The sequence below is a fragment of the Salarias fasciatus genome, chromosome 10 (genome assembly GCF_902148845.1).
Source record: "Salarias fasciatus chromosome 10, fSalaFa1.1, whole genome shotgun sequence".
Lineage (NCBI taxonomy): Eukaryota > Metazoa > Chordata > Actinopteri > Blenniiformes > Blenniidae > Salarias > Salarias fasciatus.
The window spans coordinates 16928077-16948602 of record NC_043754.1 but is presented as its reverse complement, the minus strand read 5'-3'; the positions used below and the strand labels follow the sequence as shown (position 1 = coordinate 16948602).

The 20526-nt window shown below is 41.0% G+C and overlaps 1 protein-coding gene across 1 annotated transcript; it reads right to left on the bottom strand.

The window, feature by feature from the left end:
• Positions 1-11159: 11159 nt before the first annotated feature.
• ufm1 (ubiquitin-fold modifier 1) lies at positions 11160-19936 on the bottom strand. The gene is made up of 6 exons (XM_030101753.1): positions 19707-19936; positions 19547-19603; positions 17069-17126; positions 15222-15261; positions 13284-13316; positions 11160-11545 (listed from the first exon to the last, which is right to left on the bottom strand). Coding segments are annotated over exons 1-6 (264 nt in total). The 5' UTR covers positions 19709-19936; the 3' UTR covers positions 11160-11471.
• Positions 19937-20526: the final 590 nt, after the last annotated feature.

Sequence of the window (20526 nt, the reverse complement as noted above, 5' to 3'; positions counted from 1 at the left end):
CCAAACCATCCGAAAACGGACACCGCGCCGAGGCGCTGATGCAAAATGCCGCTGCTGTCCGGGAAAATAATAATAAAAAAAAAAATCCCCAAAGTGGAGCGAGTGAGGCGATGTCTACACGGCGGCTCCCGTGCATCTATCCGTCCGGACGGTCCACATACTCAGACAGAATAGCGCGCATGAGTTTTAACTTCAGACACTTGAGAGGCTGCGTAAAGCGCTACCGCCCATCTCGGCGCATATTGGAGGATTTCTGAGGGCTTGTTGGACCAGTCGGCTCGCCAATAGGCAAAGCAGCTGACACTCAGCAGCAGCAGCAGGAGGAGGAGGAGGAGGAGGAGGAGGAAGGCGAGCCGAATTAAAAGATGTCATTCATCATAGTGCAATTAACGAGTTTCTCTGGACGGAGCTGTGAGAGAACCGTGTGAAGCGCTGCGAGCTCCTCTGTGACATGCAGACGCAGTGGGAACATCCAGGAACTGTCCAAATTCTAACCAGAGGACAGCAGATATATTATATCAACATGCCAGAGAGGGATTGTTCAGTATTTCCTCCAACTTCTGTATTTTACGCACGATGATTGTGGATTTTTAAAATAAACGAGCTGAAAAAGACTCGAATTGCACATTAAAGGTAATAACGCATTCTTAAAATCCATTTTTAGGTGATGACTGTCTTTGCACGTACTGTGACAGTAATGGCTATGCTCTGGTGTTCATTCATAATACATAATCATTTCTAAATTTTACATCCTTTGAAAATTGCACATATTGCTTAAGGTTCTCTAGGTACAATCTGTGAATGGATCATTGCTGTGTGTCATCTGTCCCCCAATACTCATAATACGAACGGTGAGCTTTGGGCTTTATTCTTTAATTAAAAGGACATTGTCATTAGTCATTAATCCTCCATAATGTCCCACCTCATTTGCTTTATTGTGACTCCACATTTCCTGCAGAGAGTTTAAATGTGAATGAGGTGATAGAGGAGGAGGAGTGGGCTTTGTACTTCTTATTTATGCATGCATTCATCCATTTATTTATTTTGCTGTTTATTTCGAGGCAAATGAGCACTTCAGTGCAGGCCCATGAAACATGTTGACCTTCCCTCAAGCAAAAAGAAAAGAAAAAAAAAACGAAAGAAAGAAAGAATGAAAGCATAAAAGCCTCCCATTGCCCATTAGGAGAGATAAACAAAGACCCCGTCCTTGTCAGTCTGGATCAGTTAACTATAATGCCAACAAATAAATAGATTAAAGAAGGATCAACAACTTTGCCATAAGCAGCAGAGTGGGAAAGTGAAATCCACGTGCGCTCTCCACATGCGGAGAAGTTCTCTAAAGTGTGTTACTCAGAATTGGAGAAAATCCATCTTGCAAGACCTTGGTGATCCTTGGGGGAAAATTTTTAAACAGCCTGTTGGAAGATCTATCAAGGCAAAGTCATGACAGAATAAATCCAACTTCCTCACTCTGCCCTGCAAGCACTTTCTCCAGGTGATCAGCTTTCTGCCATTTTAACATTTTTTATAGAGTTTTTTTCCTATTACTTCTTATTAGTGTTTTCTAGAGAGAGGTTTGCAGGAGCTTTGGCTATGGTCATGGTCGAATTAAAACATGGCTGCTGTTAATAAAAGTTAAGCCAGTCAGAAGCTTTTTTTTTTGCAAAGATGTGCACAATTAATGAGAAACATGGTGAGCTTTTTGGGGAAATTACATCAGCTCAGTTAAAAGAGTCGGAGCATGAGCACTATGAATAACAATTTATTCAAATACAATCATGAGTCAAGTTTAAAAACTTTCGGTTAACTAAATGTCTGTTCGACTGCTGTGAGCTTCAAGCTGGAAACATGAAAATTAGGGAAGTTTCCGCATTTACAAGCCTGACAATAGCTCGGAGTTTCTCTAATCCTCACTCATCGTAACCCTGAACCTTGGAAGTAGTACTTGTGCCTACGTTTTGTTCTCGGCTCTCCACCACCCACGTCTAAAATGCCAGGTGATTAGAGGGTTTGTAGCGCCTTGTTATTTCAAAGTACAAGGCACCCCAAGCTTTTCCAGCTGTCATAGTCTTTATATGCTCAGAAGCATTCTTCTTGTGAATTTACAGGAGGGGAGCTGCTTCAGACTGGCAAGGATATTAATCTGGATGCCAGAATCTGCTGAGAGAGTGAGAGTGTGTTCCAGAACAAAGGCAGGGGATGAAGATTCTCATCATAAACATGGTACTGTAAATTATAACGGTTGCTTGCCTCAAAAAACTGTCTTCATGGAGCCCAAATGACAGCACGATGAGAACGGTTCTGGGATTCCCATGAGCTTGACTCTCCGGATGGCTATTTCAGAAGTCTCTGTTCAGCTGCAATTTGACTAATTAGTGCTGAAACGCTGGCTCCTCTCTGCAGCCCCTCGCCATCACCTCCCAAGCACAATGAAACTTCCGGAAAGTTCAGCCTCGGATTTTTGACATATTCGCTCAGCGCATGATGTGGATTTCTCCCGTGCGCAGCAGCTGGGTCCCTGTGATAAGGCCACATATGGAGATTCTGATGTTTGATGCTACATAGAGAAGAAAAAAAAAACCAAACTCCAAACTGTCAGCTAATGACAGTATGAGGGTTAGACAACCATCAGATTGTTACATTTGCATAAAATCTCAGCTCCCATGCCAGAAAAGATACAAAAGCTCTCTTATCATAAAAGCTAATTTATTTGGATAGACGCTTTCCGATGAGCTGGTTCCACGTACTCCACAGAACGCCAAATGAATATTCACTGTGGCAGTATACATCATTATTCAGTCTCATAGCACATGAGGGTACGTTCGCTCACACCAGTTTTACATATTTGTTACTTGGCTTGGAAAACTTTTTCTCCAATTACCAAGAGAATTAGCATCTCTGGTCCATTTATCCATCTGAAGCTGGTCAGCAATTAGCCTCAAATTCATGTTTATAGACTGTGGGAGGAAATCCAGAGAAAACTTCGGCTGAGGAGCAACATGCAAACCTCACACTCAAACCAGGGAACGTTCTCCTTATGAGCGTCAGGGCCGACCACTACACCAAACAAAAAAAAGAAACCATCAGAACAACACTTGAAACAATAGCACAAAGTATCACTCCAAGCTGGATCTCCTAAAGCATTGCACAGACAGGAGAAAAAAAATGTTTTGTTTGCTGACAAGCACCACCCACACACCTCTATCCCAAAAGAATCAAAAGGTAGGAGTTTTAATTTGTGATGCTGCAACAAAGCGAGTGACAGTGGAAGCATAAAGATGTTTTTCGTTCTCATTTTTTCCTGAGAACGTTTTCTGCTTCTGATCCTTCACTTCAGTCACAGCACTCCTGTACAGATGTCCAGCAGGGTTTGCACAAAAATCAATCCATTGTGGGAGGAGTAGCGCCGCGTTTTGCATCTCAATCCTGCCGTTTAATCGGCTGAGGTGAATATTTCACACATCTTATCACGTTTTCTGGATTAATGATCCATGATCCTTAAATAATGTAACTGTGAATTTAGTCATGCAGTGAATACATGTAAAAAATAAAAAAAAAAGCCTCTTTGGGTTTCTTTTACTTTTATCCCATTTCACAAGATCTTTACCTCTGAGTATTTTTACACCGTGTTGCCTGTTCTTTTTTATAGCCTTTTTCGCTCCAGTAAAAGATCTGACCATTTTTTGCCTGCGTTTACATCACACAGCTGTTACTCTCATGCTTTCAACACTCCACATCAATGAAAGGAGCAGGCCTCCTGTCACTCGCTGCTCTGTCCTCGCCATCTCATACTGAGCCTGTTTCTTCTTGAGGAAGCAAACACATAAAAGCAACGGCTCGACATGCAAAACCACCGGTTACATCCCGGCACAGAACCTGAAATTATTTTTGTCTGGGTCAGCTGAAAGTGTAATTGGAAATCCCCCCCCCCCCCCCCCCCCCCCCCCCTCCCCTCCTCCTCCTCCGCTCCACACACCCCCAATTTGCACATACACATTTTCACAAGGGTATATACAAACACGTAGAAGATACACATCTGCTCCGTCTTTGTTCCCATATTACAGTCGTGAAAATGTCAGCATTGAGAAACTCTTTCCTCCAAACAGACATGCTCGGTGCCGCCGCTGCTCTGTAATCATCCACACAATGACTGTGTGAGCGTACGCAAAGTGTCATCCTGGTTAACGTTTGCTGTCTGGACAAACAGCCAGTTTGTTCCTGTGTCTCAGACATGCATCCCCCCCCCCCCCCCCCCCCCCCCCCCCGACAATGCTTCATGTTTGCCTTTCAGTTAGGGAAAAAACAGGGTTATTATCTGAATTAGAGGAGAATTGGGTAAATATCTGTTCCGATGTGTGAATTTGTTTGGAGACTGATTGCCTTGAAAACTGAGGAAAGCCAAACTTTCAATGCATCGCATTCCTGCCTCCCAGCATTCAAAGGAAAAGAGTTTTGCCAGATGCGTCAGATTGTTTCAGGGCTGTGAGGCGCCGCACATTTTTGCAAAAATTCTCTGTGAAATAGAACAGAAAACTATTCGGAACTGTTAGGAATTAATGACTTGTTTACAGCTTGTGTGTGAAACTTTTTCCAGCTGGCTGGCTTTGTGACATTCCTCCTACAGAGCGCATTCTCTCTATTTCATGTGATTTCATAGAGGTGATGAGTCTAATAAGGGACAAGCCTGCCACACTCCATCACGTATCAGACAAAGCACTCAGCCCTCAGCCCTGCAGGCAGTGTCAATTTGCACTGGTTGCTGTCAGCTCTTGTGCCTTGTTGGAGGTGAACATTTGTTACAGTACTTTTGCAGCATTTCCTTGGTGGAAATCGCTATATAGACAGACCCGAGATGAATCAGAAGAGAAGAGAAGAGATTTTTGCTTCTTAACACATTTTGAATACATCTCTTTATATTGTTTTCTATTTTTTATTAGAATCTTAAAGAGGTTAAGCACAGATAAGACCAGAAGGCTTAAATAAAACACTTTGAATTTCATTCAGCATATTCACACTTACTGTGCAATTTTGCTGTGTGAGTAACATATAAATATTCTGTGAATGTGTTACATATTTCAAGTTTTCTTTCACAGTTTGACTTAAAGATTTTCAATAGTGAGAAAAAAAAACGGAAACATTATGGCTCTCTGTAAAAAAAAAAAAAAAGAGAGAGAGAATTAAATAGATATATGATTAAACCCTTAATGGGGTTTTTTTTTCTGAACAACCAACTGTGGCGATTGAAGAGATATTTTTTTAATAGGATACTGCCCTCTGCTGGTGAAAAGTGGCACAGCACTGAAGGATGGCAAAGTGCTGATATGATCAAGCGTTGACATTCATTAGATCTCACTGACAAAAACATTGAGGAAGATCAATGTCTTTGGTGATTTCGGGACTATCCAGGTTTTGCCAGTGTCGTGTTGTTGTGATTTACTTCCATCGATTCCATCAGAGCTTTTGTGTGGCTTTGGGCTGAGACTTGCCCGACAGAATCAGACATACTAAATCATCTGAAGGGTATTAAGAAAGATATCCGGTTTAGAGACATCAAAGACCTCAGCTGATAAGCAAGAAAAAAAAAAAATCCATGATTCACTTGGGAGGTAGCCTCAGTGAGGGCGTCCTCGCTCACACGTCCGACGCTGGAATGCAGCCGTTCGCCTGATCACTGTGTTTTGTCCGGCCTGCGGAGACAAACTCTCCACAGAAAGTGTGAGAAAGCGACTCTGTTAAAGGCAGCTTTAACGACAACAAAAACACAGTCGCAGCACCTAATTACAAAGTTTCGGCAGCGCTGGCTGAAGCCGCAGTCGGCAGCTGGTTTTGAAGGTCAACAGGCCCTTGCGAGGCTCTCTCTCCCCTGACTCCACATCTCTTCTTCCCTTTGTTCCACTGAGCTGTTCCTTGCCCACGAACACTTGTTGTACACTCTCCACAGTCTCCCTGACATTTAATATCGGCGCCTCTTTGAGATCTCCGTTTCTGAGGGAAGACTGCCCAGGGCAGGAACTCCAATGCTTTTATCTCATCAGCAGTCACAGTGGATGTCACTGGCACCGGGTGACAAACACGCTGTGACGCGTGGAAGTTGAAGTACTTATGGGTGCAGTGTGGTCAAGAAATGAGACACAGAAATATCTTGGTGTGTTTTCATGAAACGTTGATGGCTAAAGTGTGTTTTCACCGTTGAATAGAAGCTAGCGGCCTGTTTGTGTTTCCTAAATGTCCGATTCTTTTAATCCTCCACTCACTCAGTGTGATGCAGGCTCTCTGTTCAAAATACACCTCTCAAGTCGGAGCTCTGATAACCCTTGTGGCTCCCTGCAGGGTTATTTTGTCCCATTTCAGAGATCTTACTCCATAACCAGGGATAATGTAGTTTTTTACAGACTGAATGATAGTGTTCACACTTACTGCTTACTTCAGTTAACAGACGCAGCCAGAAATGAGTTTTATAGATGTGAAAAGCTACATCATAATGATTTTTTTTTTAATGTATTTTTTTGGGTGGGTGTGCTGGAGGCAATCTTAAAATGTGAGCTGCAGTTTTGCTGTGCTGAACCAGTACTGAGTACTTGACGTTTGTGTCAAATTATTCATGAGGTTCCTTGTTCGTTTGCTAAATTGCACCAGTTGCACAGAGGAAACATTCTGAACTCACATGTCGCTGTCATTAGCAGCGGTGTTAATGGCTCATGCACCAAAACGACAGACCAATGAATAATTTCTCTCCTCTCAGGGTTCGACAGCAGCAGCGGAATGAGCCGACCGACACCTGTACAGTACATACCTGCATCCTCACAATTAAAGCACATGTTCATCAAGTGAATATGTCCAGTTTAACAACAAGTTCTTCAACACTTGTCGATACATTTCAAACGTAGCGCTCAGAGAAAAGCAATGGTAAGGCCGAGGGATTCATAATCCAGGCATCACCACTGCTGAATTTCCTGGAAAGTCGAAATGAGCCGCTGTTGGAGAAGCAGACTGATATGACTTTGCTTCCTCTGTGTTGACCAAGCAGCATGGATACGGCTCACACACAACACAGCCTGTGGCTGTTGTGTCCTCAAAACACACTCTCAAAGCGATTTATTAATACTCCCACAAGCCCTTAATACACATTGGTGCAGAAAGTTTGTGAGGAGAGAGAAGAGATACACAGAACGAGCGGATTATAAAAGATTAGCTGCAGGACTGCCTCAACAGATTTTACACACCATTTAACTCAAAGACTGTTTAGCAGAGCGACTTTCAAATGTTTTCACAACTTGTGCTGCTTCTGTTTGACATCTGAGAAACAATAAGAGGAAAATCTCACCACACGCAGATCGAAGTGCATCATGCTCATGGAGATTTTCAGGTTTCTTGTTGGTTAATTATTAATAAGTTTCAGGTTATTGGGTGACTTTTTGAATTCCAGATGAATAAGATGTAATCAAATGAAATCACTCACACAGATATAATAGAAAAGCTGCTCTTTGCCTCAGAAATTACACACTTTAACTATTGCATGAAGAAATTAGATGTATTTTATTATGGAAAACCCAAAACACAATCACACCATGTTCCAAAAAGAAAAAACACACATTATCCATCACACTGCAGCCTGAGGGATGGCAGCAGATGCTCAAATTAGAAAAAAAAAAAAAAAAAAGAAGAAGAAGGGGGTGTGTGTGGTGTGTGTGGTGCCTGTACACGCTGGGTGCTTAAATATCTGGACTCCGTGGAGAGTAATTGCTAAACGTTTGCCAGAGGAAGATAGCATTCTGGGATGTTTACGCTCCTCCATGGAGTTCTCCACCAGCTGCCATACTGAATTTATGACAGAAGGGGGCACAATCAGGGCGTTCAGATAATTAAATAATCTCTATGTGAGCTTCAAATAGCCCATTTATATATTTATTTTCAGCATCCAAAGTGTGGAACTGCTCGAATGCGTGTAGTGGATTGAGATCCGTCCTCATCCGGGGCCCTGCTTGTCCACACGGCGGGGCGTTACACACTCACAACGAGGCCGAGGCATGTTTGAGTGACTGGTGTGCGAGCGTGAAAATGAGTTGGAAAAGGCTGTCAGAGAAAGCCGTGTTCCCTTTCACCCGGCTCCCCCGTTTCTTTATCTGGCTCGCTGACCTGTGGCCGAAGTGACGGTCTTATCTACTCTGAGTCTGAGAGAGATCGCCAGATCTCATTTTAGATTGCCCGTCTTTAATGGGGAGGCCTGGGTGCAGCTCCACGTGTCATTTATGAAGCAGTGGGGGGACTAAAAGAAAAAAAAAAATACACAGGAGTTCATGATGAAAAGAAGCATTTAAAAAAAAAAATCACATCAACTTGCTCTTCCCAGTCATCCTCACTCACACACACACACACATCTGTCAATACCACCCTTTGATGCAGCCCGTCGGCGGCCTCTTCCCAGTGTGTCTCCGTGGCCGCCGTCTTCAATCCAAGACCCCGCTGGAGACCTCCAACTGTTCTCTATTTCCCTTCAAGATAAATCAATCAATTGATATGACAGGTTTGCTGTCTGTGGATAAGCAAAAAAAAAAAAAAAAAAAAAAAAAGGAACGCTCTCCATGTGCCGTCAATCAAAAACACACTTCTCCTTCATTTCAAAAAGTAGAGATTCAGCAACACACTTCTTTCCACATTGCCTTGGCCTGTTCTTTCTTTTCTTTTTTTAACGTTTACAAAATGTGTGGAATACTTTCTTTAATCATTCAGAGCCACAAATTCTCCTCTAATCAATACAGATGTGACGCATCTCATATTAAAAAGCAGTATGTTACACGGCGCTGATAACTCATGTTCCTGCTCTGTACTCAACACTTTTTCAGGTTCAAATTCAAATTTGAGTTTTTGTCGTGAACGTGTAAGCACTTCTAAAATAAAGCTACCATGTTTTAGTAAAACAAAGCAGTATATTCATTTTTATTTGATTCATTTGATTCAAGGACAGCGGAAAGGTGATATTTCCAATCTTCCTGCAGGCTGAACAATGTTCTGCTCCACTCCAGACACTGGCGGTGTTGCTGGTTGTTTTTCTTGTATTGCTTTCTATTTTTCTGTCTGTTCCTTATCTCTATTATTCTGCTCCACTACAGTGTTTTGCTATCTTTGTCTTTTCTGTCTTGTGTATGTGGCTATTGTCAACAGACCCCACACGGTGTTCCTTTTTTTTGTTTGTTTGTTTTGTTTAGTTGGTGGCCTTTACCGAAGTAAATATGTCTGATCATATTGAATAAATCAATGTAAGTTCGATAAAACACTGAGAACTCAGTGAAACATACAGCATATTGAGTAGTCAAGGCTCTGATGGGTCAATCCATTTAATGCCACTAAAAGCATTTGTTCAAAAAAAAAGGTTCTTCATCTACATACATCCACTCATTTTCATCTTTTAGCCTCATAAATTACAAATCAACACACACACTTTTCTCTGTTACATGATCTAATGTATTTAAATCATCTGTCGGCTTCAGAGGAAGCAGAACACTGTTTACCTTAAGCTTAAAAGATTGATTTTTGAACTGTTGCTTGTTGTTTTCAGTAATTCGAGGCTGGCTGTGGAGTCCCCACACCCAGCAGCAGGCAGCTCACAGCCGAGAAAGGAGATGAAAAAAAGTTATTTCTCATGAATATTACATTGTTGTTATCAATTTTGCATGATTTTTTAATTTCAGCCCTCAAGAGTGTGACAATTTCCAAATGTAAATACGTTTGTGTTGTCTTTTCTTCAGAGTTTCATCAGCCTCCATTTACCACACCGCTCCATCTGTTTTGAGCAGATCATTGCTGTGGATGGGTAAGAAACACACACAGCTATGCGAAGGTTTGAGATACTAATAAACTTTCACTCTTATCATCATGCAAACATAAACATTCACCTATTTGATGAGTCAAAATGAGAAAGCAGACATTGAGATTGTTTTCCGCCGGGTGCCTTTATCCGGCATGTAAACAAAGATTATCTTTCTAACACTCGCAGTAATTAAACAATTTGTGGCGGGCCAAACAACCGCTGCGACAGTGTGATGGATCACATCTGTGACATTTGGGGCATTCGGTCGTCTTTTTTTTTTTTTTTTTTTTTATATTTGGGAAATAAATTTCTGGTGAATGTGCCGAGCAGTGACTATGATTAAAATAAATGAGAAAACCCATTTGTGACAGTCTCCCTCTTCCTCCTCCCCATCTGCATCCTAATGACATAACCGTGAGCCTTCTCTCGCCTTACAGCACCAACAATCCATTATCCTCTGGAGCCGATTTCTCTTCAGCAGGCCGGCCTTTCCTGGGTGGAGAGAGGGAACCAATTTGGGAACAAATGAGTCAGACCTTCTCAGATGATAATGATTAATGTAGAGGAGAGAATAAACTGCTTCCTCACATTAATCAGAGAAACAATTGAGCATTCTCCAGAACAAACTGCCGGTCCATTCAACCCGTTTCACTTTCTCCAGATGAGTAGAGTTTATACAGAATAAACAACAGGAGAAACGACTGCAAACATTCAACATTTATTTCATGGATGAAAATCAACTCCTTCGTGTTTTACTTTTCGGTGTGTGTGCGTCAACACTCGCCTGTCAGTTCTAATTACTCCAGCAATGAGCGTACAGCATCCACAAAACTGGCCGATTTCATGCATTTACCATGTGGAAAAGCATAAATGCTTCTTATGGGACACAAACCAAAGCATGAGGCGCAGACTGATGTTGAAATGTGTCTTGACAGAGGGCAGCAAAGAGCCGTACGTCTTCGAATAGCATTACGCTTATATCTGAAGGTCATACTCAGAGGAGAATCTGGTCCACAAGCTGAAGTTAAAAGCAGAGTCAGTGATGTTGTGGTTGAGAAACACAACATGTGCCTGAACAATTAAAGAAAATGGGCAAAAGAGAGAAAAACACTTCATCAGCATTTCTTCTTCATCAGGTAACAATGGCTTCTGACAGCATGTTCAACATACATTTGTAAAAAAAAAAAAAAAGGAAAAAAATAACAGCATTGCTTTCCAGATGCATGCAAACTGCAGAGAATTCAAAATTAAACATTGCAGAAGAGGCATTAACTGTGAGTCATAGAGGAATTTTATTGTCATTTATAATGATACAAAAGATCTCATTAAGTTAGTTGTTTTGGTGGAAATCTTCACCAGGATGAGGCTGCTGCGTTTTTTTTTTTTTGTTTTTTTTTTTTTTACAGTAATTAATCAGCATAGTGTCTCTTGATGGTACTCCAAACTTTTGCAATTGACTGAAAATGAAGGGGGGGAACAAATGCAAATATGTGGTTGCCCTTCATCAATACTGTAAGTTTAAATAGATGTATTCTCATGTGAGTCACTGTCAGTTGTGGGCCAGAAAAGAAAAATATGACACACGCTGAGGAGTTCCCTGGATCTCAAGTGTTACATGATTCTCCTGCGTGAGTCATTATGCCGTCGACGAGGAAGAGCGGCATCAGTCTCCCTGTCCTCCCACTCTGTCTCTGGGAATGAGGCGAAGCTCTGATCCGTGCTTTAGAAACACATTGCCTGCAACACAGGACAGAGCGCCCAAGTTTAGATCCCACGCACTTTATTAAGAGCATTTATTGTCTCGAAAGCTGCCAGAAACACGTCAACTGCCCAACTTTTCAGCTTCAGTGCAGCTTAAAAAACTGCAGGTTTATTAGAACAAATCATGAAGTCAACCGGCACAAACGCCGAAACCGAACATGCAAAAAGTCCCTCTAACAGGTATTGTGATGCTACAGAAACATGTGAAGAAAACAAGACTGTAAAATTACATCAGATCAATTCCCATCATGTACTCAATTCTGAGAACAAGCGGCAGAGTGGCTGCGGTGGGCGAGAAAGGGAATCTGACAGAGGTGTCTGAACTGAGGCTATTCTTGGCGGCACCCAGCATGAGTGTAGCGCAGATAAAAAGGTGTTGTGAATGCCCACCACACCACTATCTCCTTTTCTTTGCAGAAAAAGACTCAATTTTGCCTGCGGTCAAAGCAGGCATTACCTTCCCTCTGCGTCCATGCAGAAAAGCCAGTCAGCCGTTGCCTCCTGTGAGGAGAGCCGCGGCTTACATAAGGCGGGCTGGGACGCACGTCGAGCATGAACCTCGGGGAAACGGGCCGACGCAGGGAGGAAGCGGCTCGCCGGGGCTCAGACAAAAACCGCAAGAACCTGAAGTCAAGTGAGGTCTGGCGTCGGCCTCGGCTCTTGTCAGAAGCAATTTCTTAAATTGACTTGAAGTGTAATTACCACTTCTTTTCCTTTCATATTCACAAATGAGTCGACTCCACAGAAATACAGACGTCGTCCTGTGGCTTTTGGAACATTTCAGCATGTCAGGCTCATTTGATTGGATTTTGAATCAGATTTAATTTTTTCTCGTCTGTGGGTTGAAATTGGCTCAAGACCAAACTCGACACACACCAATGTATATGTGGCGAGACAATGATGAAACCCTCTGTCAAAGGCTGGGATTAAGGCTCCTGTGGGTATAAGAGCGGATGGGTGTGGTGAGATTTCCTAAACTTTAATCCATCCAAAAAAAAATTGATAAAACTTTAGCAGTTAGCCGATTTTCATTAAAGCTCTGCTCAGACTTGAGTGTATTTTCTGCCAGGCTGAAAACGTTACTGATAACTGTTTGACCATGTTTCTTGGAGATAATACAGATTCTTCTTCTACACCCCTATCTTTTTTTCGTTTCACAAATCGAAACCTTTTCTCCAGATCAACACATTAACAAGTTTTTATTCACAACAAACATTACAAGAAAAAGTCCAAATTTCTTCTGGACTACATGTCAATTCCAATCACACAACGACAAATAATTAAAAGTTGAATTCAGCTCTGGATTACCTGGAACAGCTTGTAACCAATGTGGTTTATTCTATTTATTAAGTTTAATCGCTTGCCTGTCTTTGCAGAACCACCCACAGAGACGCTGCCTCCGGAGACATTATCAGACTAATATTTCACATTATTAAACCGAAGCCTGCGAGTGTTACCAAAGTGCATTACGAAAGCCGCGTCTTCAAGTTCTGCGGTAATGCGTGGGGTTATTAATGCTCTGATGGAAGCAAAGCGACGGACAGCAAAGAGCTCGGAGGAGAGACGGGGGTTGATTAGGCTTCTAATGAAAGTGAACGGAGGGAGAAACGTCGCCACACATCACTTAAAGAATGCCAAGGCATTTTTTTTTTCTTTGAAAAAGGTGCTTTTAAAGATTATTTAATAGCATTGGCAGCAAAACATAAAGGCTCACCTGCAGTCTGGGCAGGGTTGATTCCTATTCCATCTGCAAACACAAAGTCAATGAATGCACAGTCAGGAAAACGTGAAGCAAATGAGCAAAGAAAAAAAGAAAAGAAAGAGAAACTATCAAATGAACTGAATGTATTCAGAGCAGACCAGGAGGATTAGCGAGCGTAAGACAGCAGCAGTGACTAATTCCCCTCAGCTTCATAATGACGTCCTCCTTTTATAACATAATGAATACACAGGTAAAAAAAACCAGCGGGCGGCCTGTATGTTACTGTCTCCTCTCGCAGCAGAGGTAAACAAAACATCTGTTTTTCAGTTTCTTTCTGCTGTTTAATTGATTTGTAACAATGAATGTGCCAGCAATTTTCCGTCCAACACCCACAAAGACAATTTGCATGCACATGCTGGACAGGTAGCACAAATTCATTTGACTACGCTTATCTTACATCTTTGTTTGAATTTTGGCCAATCAGGCACTTTTCAGTTTTCTCATGAACATTCAAACTGGTGGATCACTTAGAGGTCAGTGAGTGTTCCGGTTCGCAGAGTCGACTAATAAGAGCGCCAAAAAAGTGTATCAGTTTTAGTTATCAAGCGTCACATTAATGGCAAAAAAAGCAGCAATTTAGTCCTTTCAAGCCTTGAAAGTTTGGCTCGGGTTTGCCATCCAATACACAGGTTTTACAGTCAATATCACAGTGTTGAAGATAAAACTTGCAGTTTCCTCTCTGGGATTGTACCAAAGGGACGTTACATGTGAGGTACAGGAAACGTGTTAATTAAAAACATGTAAATCATATCACATCCACACAGAGTACACACCAGGCTTATCTCTGCACTGTGGGCTTAAATAGAGAATACATTTTTTATTTTCTAAAAAGAAGCAGAACTATTCAGACTCTTCTTTTCAATTCTTCAGCGTGTTAAAATGTTCCGCTTCCATAGAAATACATTGCTATAAACTTCATTATTTCCATTTCTAATAAATCCTTTTTGGGTGGAAGCAGCTTTCTTGAGCAGCTGAACATTTTGTTTCTTATCAAACCCGTGAATAGCAGACGTTTTTAAACCGCTACAATGTTCCACCGAAATGCTTTTGGCTATAATTTTCAATTAGCGGGTAGAAGGCTGACTGATTGTATGGAAACTGTGCCACTTGAGTAACGTGGCTGCAGCGCTGTGAGCAGCTCGACGGCTGCCAACAAAAAGAAAAAACCTGCTGCAAGGTAGAAAGAAACAGTTTCAGCTGCGGTCACACAAAGATAAAGAGCCGCAGGGGCTCGACAACAGTTTGGTGTTTTGTTTCCGAACTGCTGAGTAAAGTACAGAGCATTAGCCCTGAAGCTAACACTGGCTTCAGACAAGCAGAGGAGGATAAAATCTTGAGCTGAAGCCGGATTCTGAAGGGACATTTATAGCTCATGAGGCTGACAGTCTCTTAAAGAACATTATTTTGACTTGGATGTTGAAGGGATCATGTATTTCTAAACTGTTGCCCGTCATTTTAATTTTAGCCGCGCGAAATAAAAGATTACAACAGTTTGAAGTGACAATTTAGGCCTGCTCTCTCTGATCATTGTATACCATTATGCGGCTTGACAGTATTTTGAAGCATCGGTTTATTTCAGGCATCAGACTGCAGTTCAAAGATTACAGTGAGCGCGTCCGGGTTTATTGAGGCGCTGTCAGATCGTGCCGCTTTGCTGTTTGAAAGTTTCAAAACGCTTCTGTCAAAACACTCACTCGGTGAGAGAATGAGATTCTCTTTGTGGAACAGTGAGACGGCTCCTAATCACTACCAAGCTGCTAAACACTTCACTTTCGCTCTTGAAGTAGTTTTGCGAAGAGCTCAAAGAAAAACAAAACAAAAGACAGAGAGAGAGAGAGAGAGAGAGAGAGAGAGAAAATCATGAGGTGAAAGTTTTCTGGCCAAACTCACCGTTTGTAATTATTGCGCTGGTTGCTGATGGTACTTTGAACTGAAACAGATTGAAGCAGAAATAGGAAATCACATTGGAATTCTTATAAAAGAGTCAAAAAAACAGATTAACATTTGGATACTGGAAATTTTAACAGCAACGAAAGAATTTTTGGCTAAATGCTCGAAGGAAATGTTGCTACAAAATTACACTTGGCTTGAAGACAGAAAGAGGAGGAGAAAAAAAAAATCATCATTACACACATTATCATCCAATAAGTGAATGTTTTGACTTCAGAATCAGAGCTGCAAACACATTTCCAGAAGCAAACTTGATGAAAGGAGAAGCTGTGCTGTGTGTTTTTCTGTTCAGCCTTTTGTCCGCCAACTTTCGCGGCTGTCAGACGCACCAGTTCTCACACATTTCACCCAAAGTCACATCTGCACACGTGCGCTCGCGCACAGAAACACTGCGCCCGAGGCGGAGGGGTCCACGGCTGAATTTCTGGAAGAAGATCACTCGGCACGGCCACAATACATGTCCCACTTCATTGCTGAGGATGTGGGCTAGTGCGATTTGTAGCAAAAGGATGGGGGGGGGGGGGGGGCAGTCTGTCGCCGGGCAGATAAGGTTAGCGAGAAGCTGCCTGGCGAAGCGCCATCAGGTAGCAGAAGCTCCACATGTGGAATATAAACTAAAACATTAATGAATGGAAGATTGTAGAAAATACTGCTATGTGTAGCCAAAAAAACATATGATGTGTGTGTGTGTGTGTGTGTGTGTGTGTGTGTGTGTGTGTGTGTGTGTGTGTGAGACATGTAGAAGCTTCACACAGTACATGGAATCAAAACTATTCCTTACGAAGTGCTCGGGTAAGAAAATATAACCTAATACTCTGTATGCTTCAAACACATATAGTACAGAGCATTATTTGAGTTTGGGAAGAGTAATATTGATACTAGACTGATCTAATCATAAAGCTTTGTGAAGCATAAGCCTTCACTTCTCTGTGTGAAGCACAAACGGCTGTAATATCTGCCCGATGTGATAGCTGCTGGCTGTTAAGAACATTACAGATATTTTACTAAATTAGTTTCTCTCATCTTTTTTTTTCCCCCATCATAGAGCAACGCCACATAAACAGAAAAGGCGTTTTCCGCTATTTGCATATACATGAGTTAAAATGAGTTGCTGTCAGGCAAAATACGGTACTGATGCAGTGCTATTCGAAGATAATAGAAAATGGGATTGGCCGATTGACCCGATACAACCTCAAGCTCATGTTCGATCTTGGCATCGATCGGGATCTGACAGTAAATGATAACGTCAACTTTTCTCAGCCTCAGACAGGTTAGTTGACATACAGAAGCAGCTTGTCGCTGTGCGGTGCAACCCATTTTAATAAAAAGCTTGAAAATCATGCACAAACTGAACAAGTATGTCTCCGTCTTGGTCTTAAAATCCTCCAGAGAGGCGTCTGATATCTACAAGTAGACAAATCCAAAGCAGGACGCCTGCTAACGTATCGGCTTTTCTTTGTCACATTTGTGACACTTTAAAGACCAAAACACCGACAGCTCAAAACGATTTCACACCCAACAGTGAAAAGATCAGCCAGATGACACGGTGCAATCTGCTTCACTATTTGAAGTCGGTCCTGCTTTCCTCTTATAATTTCACCTTTGTGAATCAAACAATGAATCTGTTACTGATGGTAACTGACTTTGTTGATACTGTCATGAATGCAATAAAATTTGTTTATTTTAACACAACAATATCATTTAGTTTGCAGCAGACAGATACTTTTTTTTCCCCTCAGTATTCAATAAGATTTTATTACTCATGTATGGATTTGTTGTGAGCTCACCTCCTCGGCGGCAAACTTCAAAACAGCTGTGAACGGCGTGCTCTCAGGAACACTTAGTCTGCAAAAAAATGAAACAAGATCCTTAAAACACCAAATACAAAAAAATAATGTATGCAAATTAGCTATAAATGTCACTCATAAAGCAAAAATACCACATAATTGAATATGATCTTCATTCATAGTGATCCATTGTTAATTGACAGACTGCTTTAGTGTTTCGGTCATGTTCCATTTTAACAGGATAGAAGCACATATCTGAGGCAAGAAATTTATTTTGACTTCCATGAAAAAGCAACAACAACAGCAACAAAAAAAAAAAAGCTGAAGGCGAGCTGAGTGTAACATTACTTTTGTCAGACCTATTTCTGTTGGAGGTCCTGAAACTATATAAGGCATAAGTAGTTAGACGCAATAGACTTCCAGTGTGATGTTCCTCCAATGATTTGAGCAGAGCAGTTTTCGGGAGCGCAGCGGAGACCTCCCAGGGCAAAACAAAACACAAACCAAAAGGAGTATTTCGCTGAGATGGGAGATAAAACATACAAAAGAAAAATCACAAGCCTTGAAATGCAATCGCCAAGTAAGGCAATGCAGAGGGAGCCGAGGTGGTGGAGGGCAATATCAATCAGCTCAGGCAGAAGCAGAGAGAGCAGCAGAGCGAGAGCGGAAGCTTCAGCATTGTGTGGAAGTGTAAACTTGTCAGACTATAAAGTCCAGAAAACTACAAATCTCAGAAAATTTTCTCCTTTAAAGAAAAAAAAAAAGAAAAGAAAGATTGATGACCCACTCAACAGCAGCTCTGTGACGGAGGTAAAGTGATACTTCATTATCATTATCATCCCTCTGTTCACTAACGGCCCCGCTGTGGTCTTGTCTGACCTCATTAGACGAACATCTCCGTCTACGGGTTAAGGTTAAGATAGTCTGCATAGATTCAGCTAATTGCCTGAAAGTGCTCAGTTGCTCTCGGGGACACTTTGATTGGGTATAATGTGGCAGAAATGGATGCAAAAACAAGACACACACACTCATTCAGGAGCAATAAAACACTTCAACCACAGCACATACTGTGGCTTTGTGCAACAATTTTACTGCCTCAATCACTATATTTACAAAGCAAATGATAAAAATTTCAAAATATGTGATGTATTTTGTCTACATGTTTAAACTGATGTTACGTTTACATTAATCCCTATCAAACGTTTCATACATTTGTTTTAATGTGTTTAAAACAAAGTAATAATATAAACCAGGGGTGTCAGACCCATTGAGGTCACATGCAGTCCAATTCAATCCAGAATGAGCCACAGTAATAAAATGGAGCATTATTAGACATCTTGCATGAACATTTTTACAAATCAATCCATTTTGGCTTTGATACTGATCTATCAACTCTGGAGTATTTTACTAGGTCTGCTGCAACCCTCTAATCATGAGTTTCTAAGGTGACAATTGCTTTTATAGAGAACATTACAGTCTTATGCTATTGTTCTTATGTTAACACCGTTCTATGTCACTCTGTAGCTAAATTGGATTGGGCTGGTATTGTCCCACAGAGGGCATGTTTTACACAGCTGATACAAACACTAACACACTTACACACTCCAGAGACAGCATTGATTCTTATACATTATTCATACTAAAGCACTCACAAGTCTTATGAAAAAAACAAGGAACTTTGATTTCATTGTGCAAACAGTAGCTTTTGTTCAATTTTAAAGATTTTTGTAATGTACTTAATTTAAAATGACTTTAAAAGGTTTGTAAAACTCTTCAACCCTGTTTTGTGCATGAAGTCCATCATAAGAACGCAGATATTATGCTACTATCACATCAATATAAAAATGATTACTCTGTTTAACACTGCCAGTCCAACATAATCCCCTATAAATTGCTGAAAACATGAATATTTTTAAATGCGCAGTACCATAGACAAATGTTTGCGCAAATAACGGATCCATTATTTGCACAACACAACCGGTACATCGTGCAAATTGCCTCATGCTTTACATAAATACTGACTTTCGAGTTACTGCAAATCCTTATTATTGTTTACATTTGCTAGTTAATTCCCAATATTGATTTTTATCCTTTATCAATATCTTATGTACAGAGTGGAGCTGCTGTGATAACTGGATGTAAATTCCTGTTAAATCTGTCTATTGAGATATCAGCTTGTAGCATAGATGTGACAATAATATATATCGAAGTGACAGTTTATAGGCTGTAATCCACTGGCAAAGGGACTTTTAACAAATATAAGGACAAACGTGCAGCTGATATGCCAACATGTGAATCACAGCTACATGAAAACAGATGTTGTCCTGCTGAACATGTGTAACGTGGTTTACAAAAACGTTCCAACAGGTCGACACGGCGATCCTCGAAAAAACAAGGCGATAGCGGTGAAATATCAGAATTATTTTCTTCACATATTGTAAATAAATGAGAAATGTCTGCTGAGCTGTCAGTACTCACACTTTGTATGGAAGCCGGGGGTCCGACGTCAGGGTGATTTTAAATGTCACTTTAGACCTAACGGGCAGGAAAAAGAGAGCGTCGTTAGGACAGCGATGTTTTCTGAAAAACGTGAGACATATTACAGACAAAATGCTCATATAAAACAGCAGAAACTTACATCTTTTGGGCGAGGCGGCTTCGTTTGCAAACAAGCTATCCACACCCGGAAGCTGGAAGGACCCAAACATACACGTCATCCATCCAGTGCCGATTTGATCTATATTTTGTTATTTTTACCCTTCAAAAAAAGAGATCACATGTTTTATGAAATAGAGTATTTTTAATTGAAAGGTGACAATGTGTTGAACAAAATTTAGGGCATTATTCGATGCAATAAACGTCAGGCATCCCTACCGACTACCTAACTTTTACCGTAACTATGAACAGAACAACGCAGAAGGATTTTCATTTTCAATGCGCGTTTAAAAAAAATCAGTGAACGTGAATCAGTGTTGTTCCTGCTCAGCACGCGCCAACTGAACACTTAAAGACACACCTGAATAAGGTAACTCATTTATTTTATATACATAACAATGCAATTCCCCAGTTTAAAAGCTTGGTTTGTTTGTTTGTGTGTAGACAGCTGTTGAAATTATTGCTTTAATGACTTAGAAATAATGAGAAGGATTTACTTCACTGAAATAATTTTTCACGAGTTTAATATAATCCCACAATTTTTTCGAACATAAATTTCGATCTAATTTTCAATGTTCACTGCATATCAGCCAGTTATTAGTTGTTGGACGCTGTATCTGTATGTAGCACAACAATGCATTCCAACTTTTAAACCAGACTGAACTCAAACTACCATTATCATGACTTTATCACTTTACAATCATATGCTATGATATGATATATCATATCACCATATGCTCGTTTTTAATAAGAGTGGTGGACATAAAATAACCTAAATGGTGGCTGTTTACCTCATGCATTTC

Excerpts from the sequence above, each read along its gene's own strand:
- ufm1 (XM_030101753.1), bottom strand. Across the intron at positions 17,127-19,546 it reads CCCCGGCTTCCATACAAAGT|ACTAAGTGTTCCTGAGAGCA; the intron begins GTGAGTACTGAC and ends ATTTTTTTGCAG. Across the intron at positions 13,317-15,221 it reads CAGCGCAATAATTACAAACG|ATGGAATAGGAATCAACCCT; the intron begins GTGAGTTTGGCC and ends TTGTGTTTGCAG.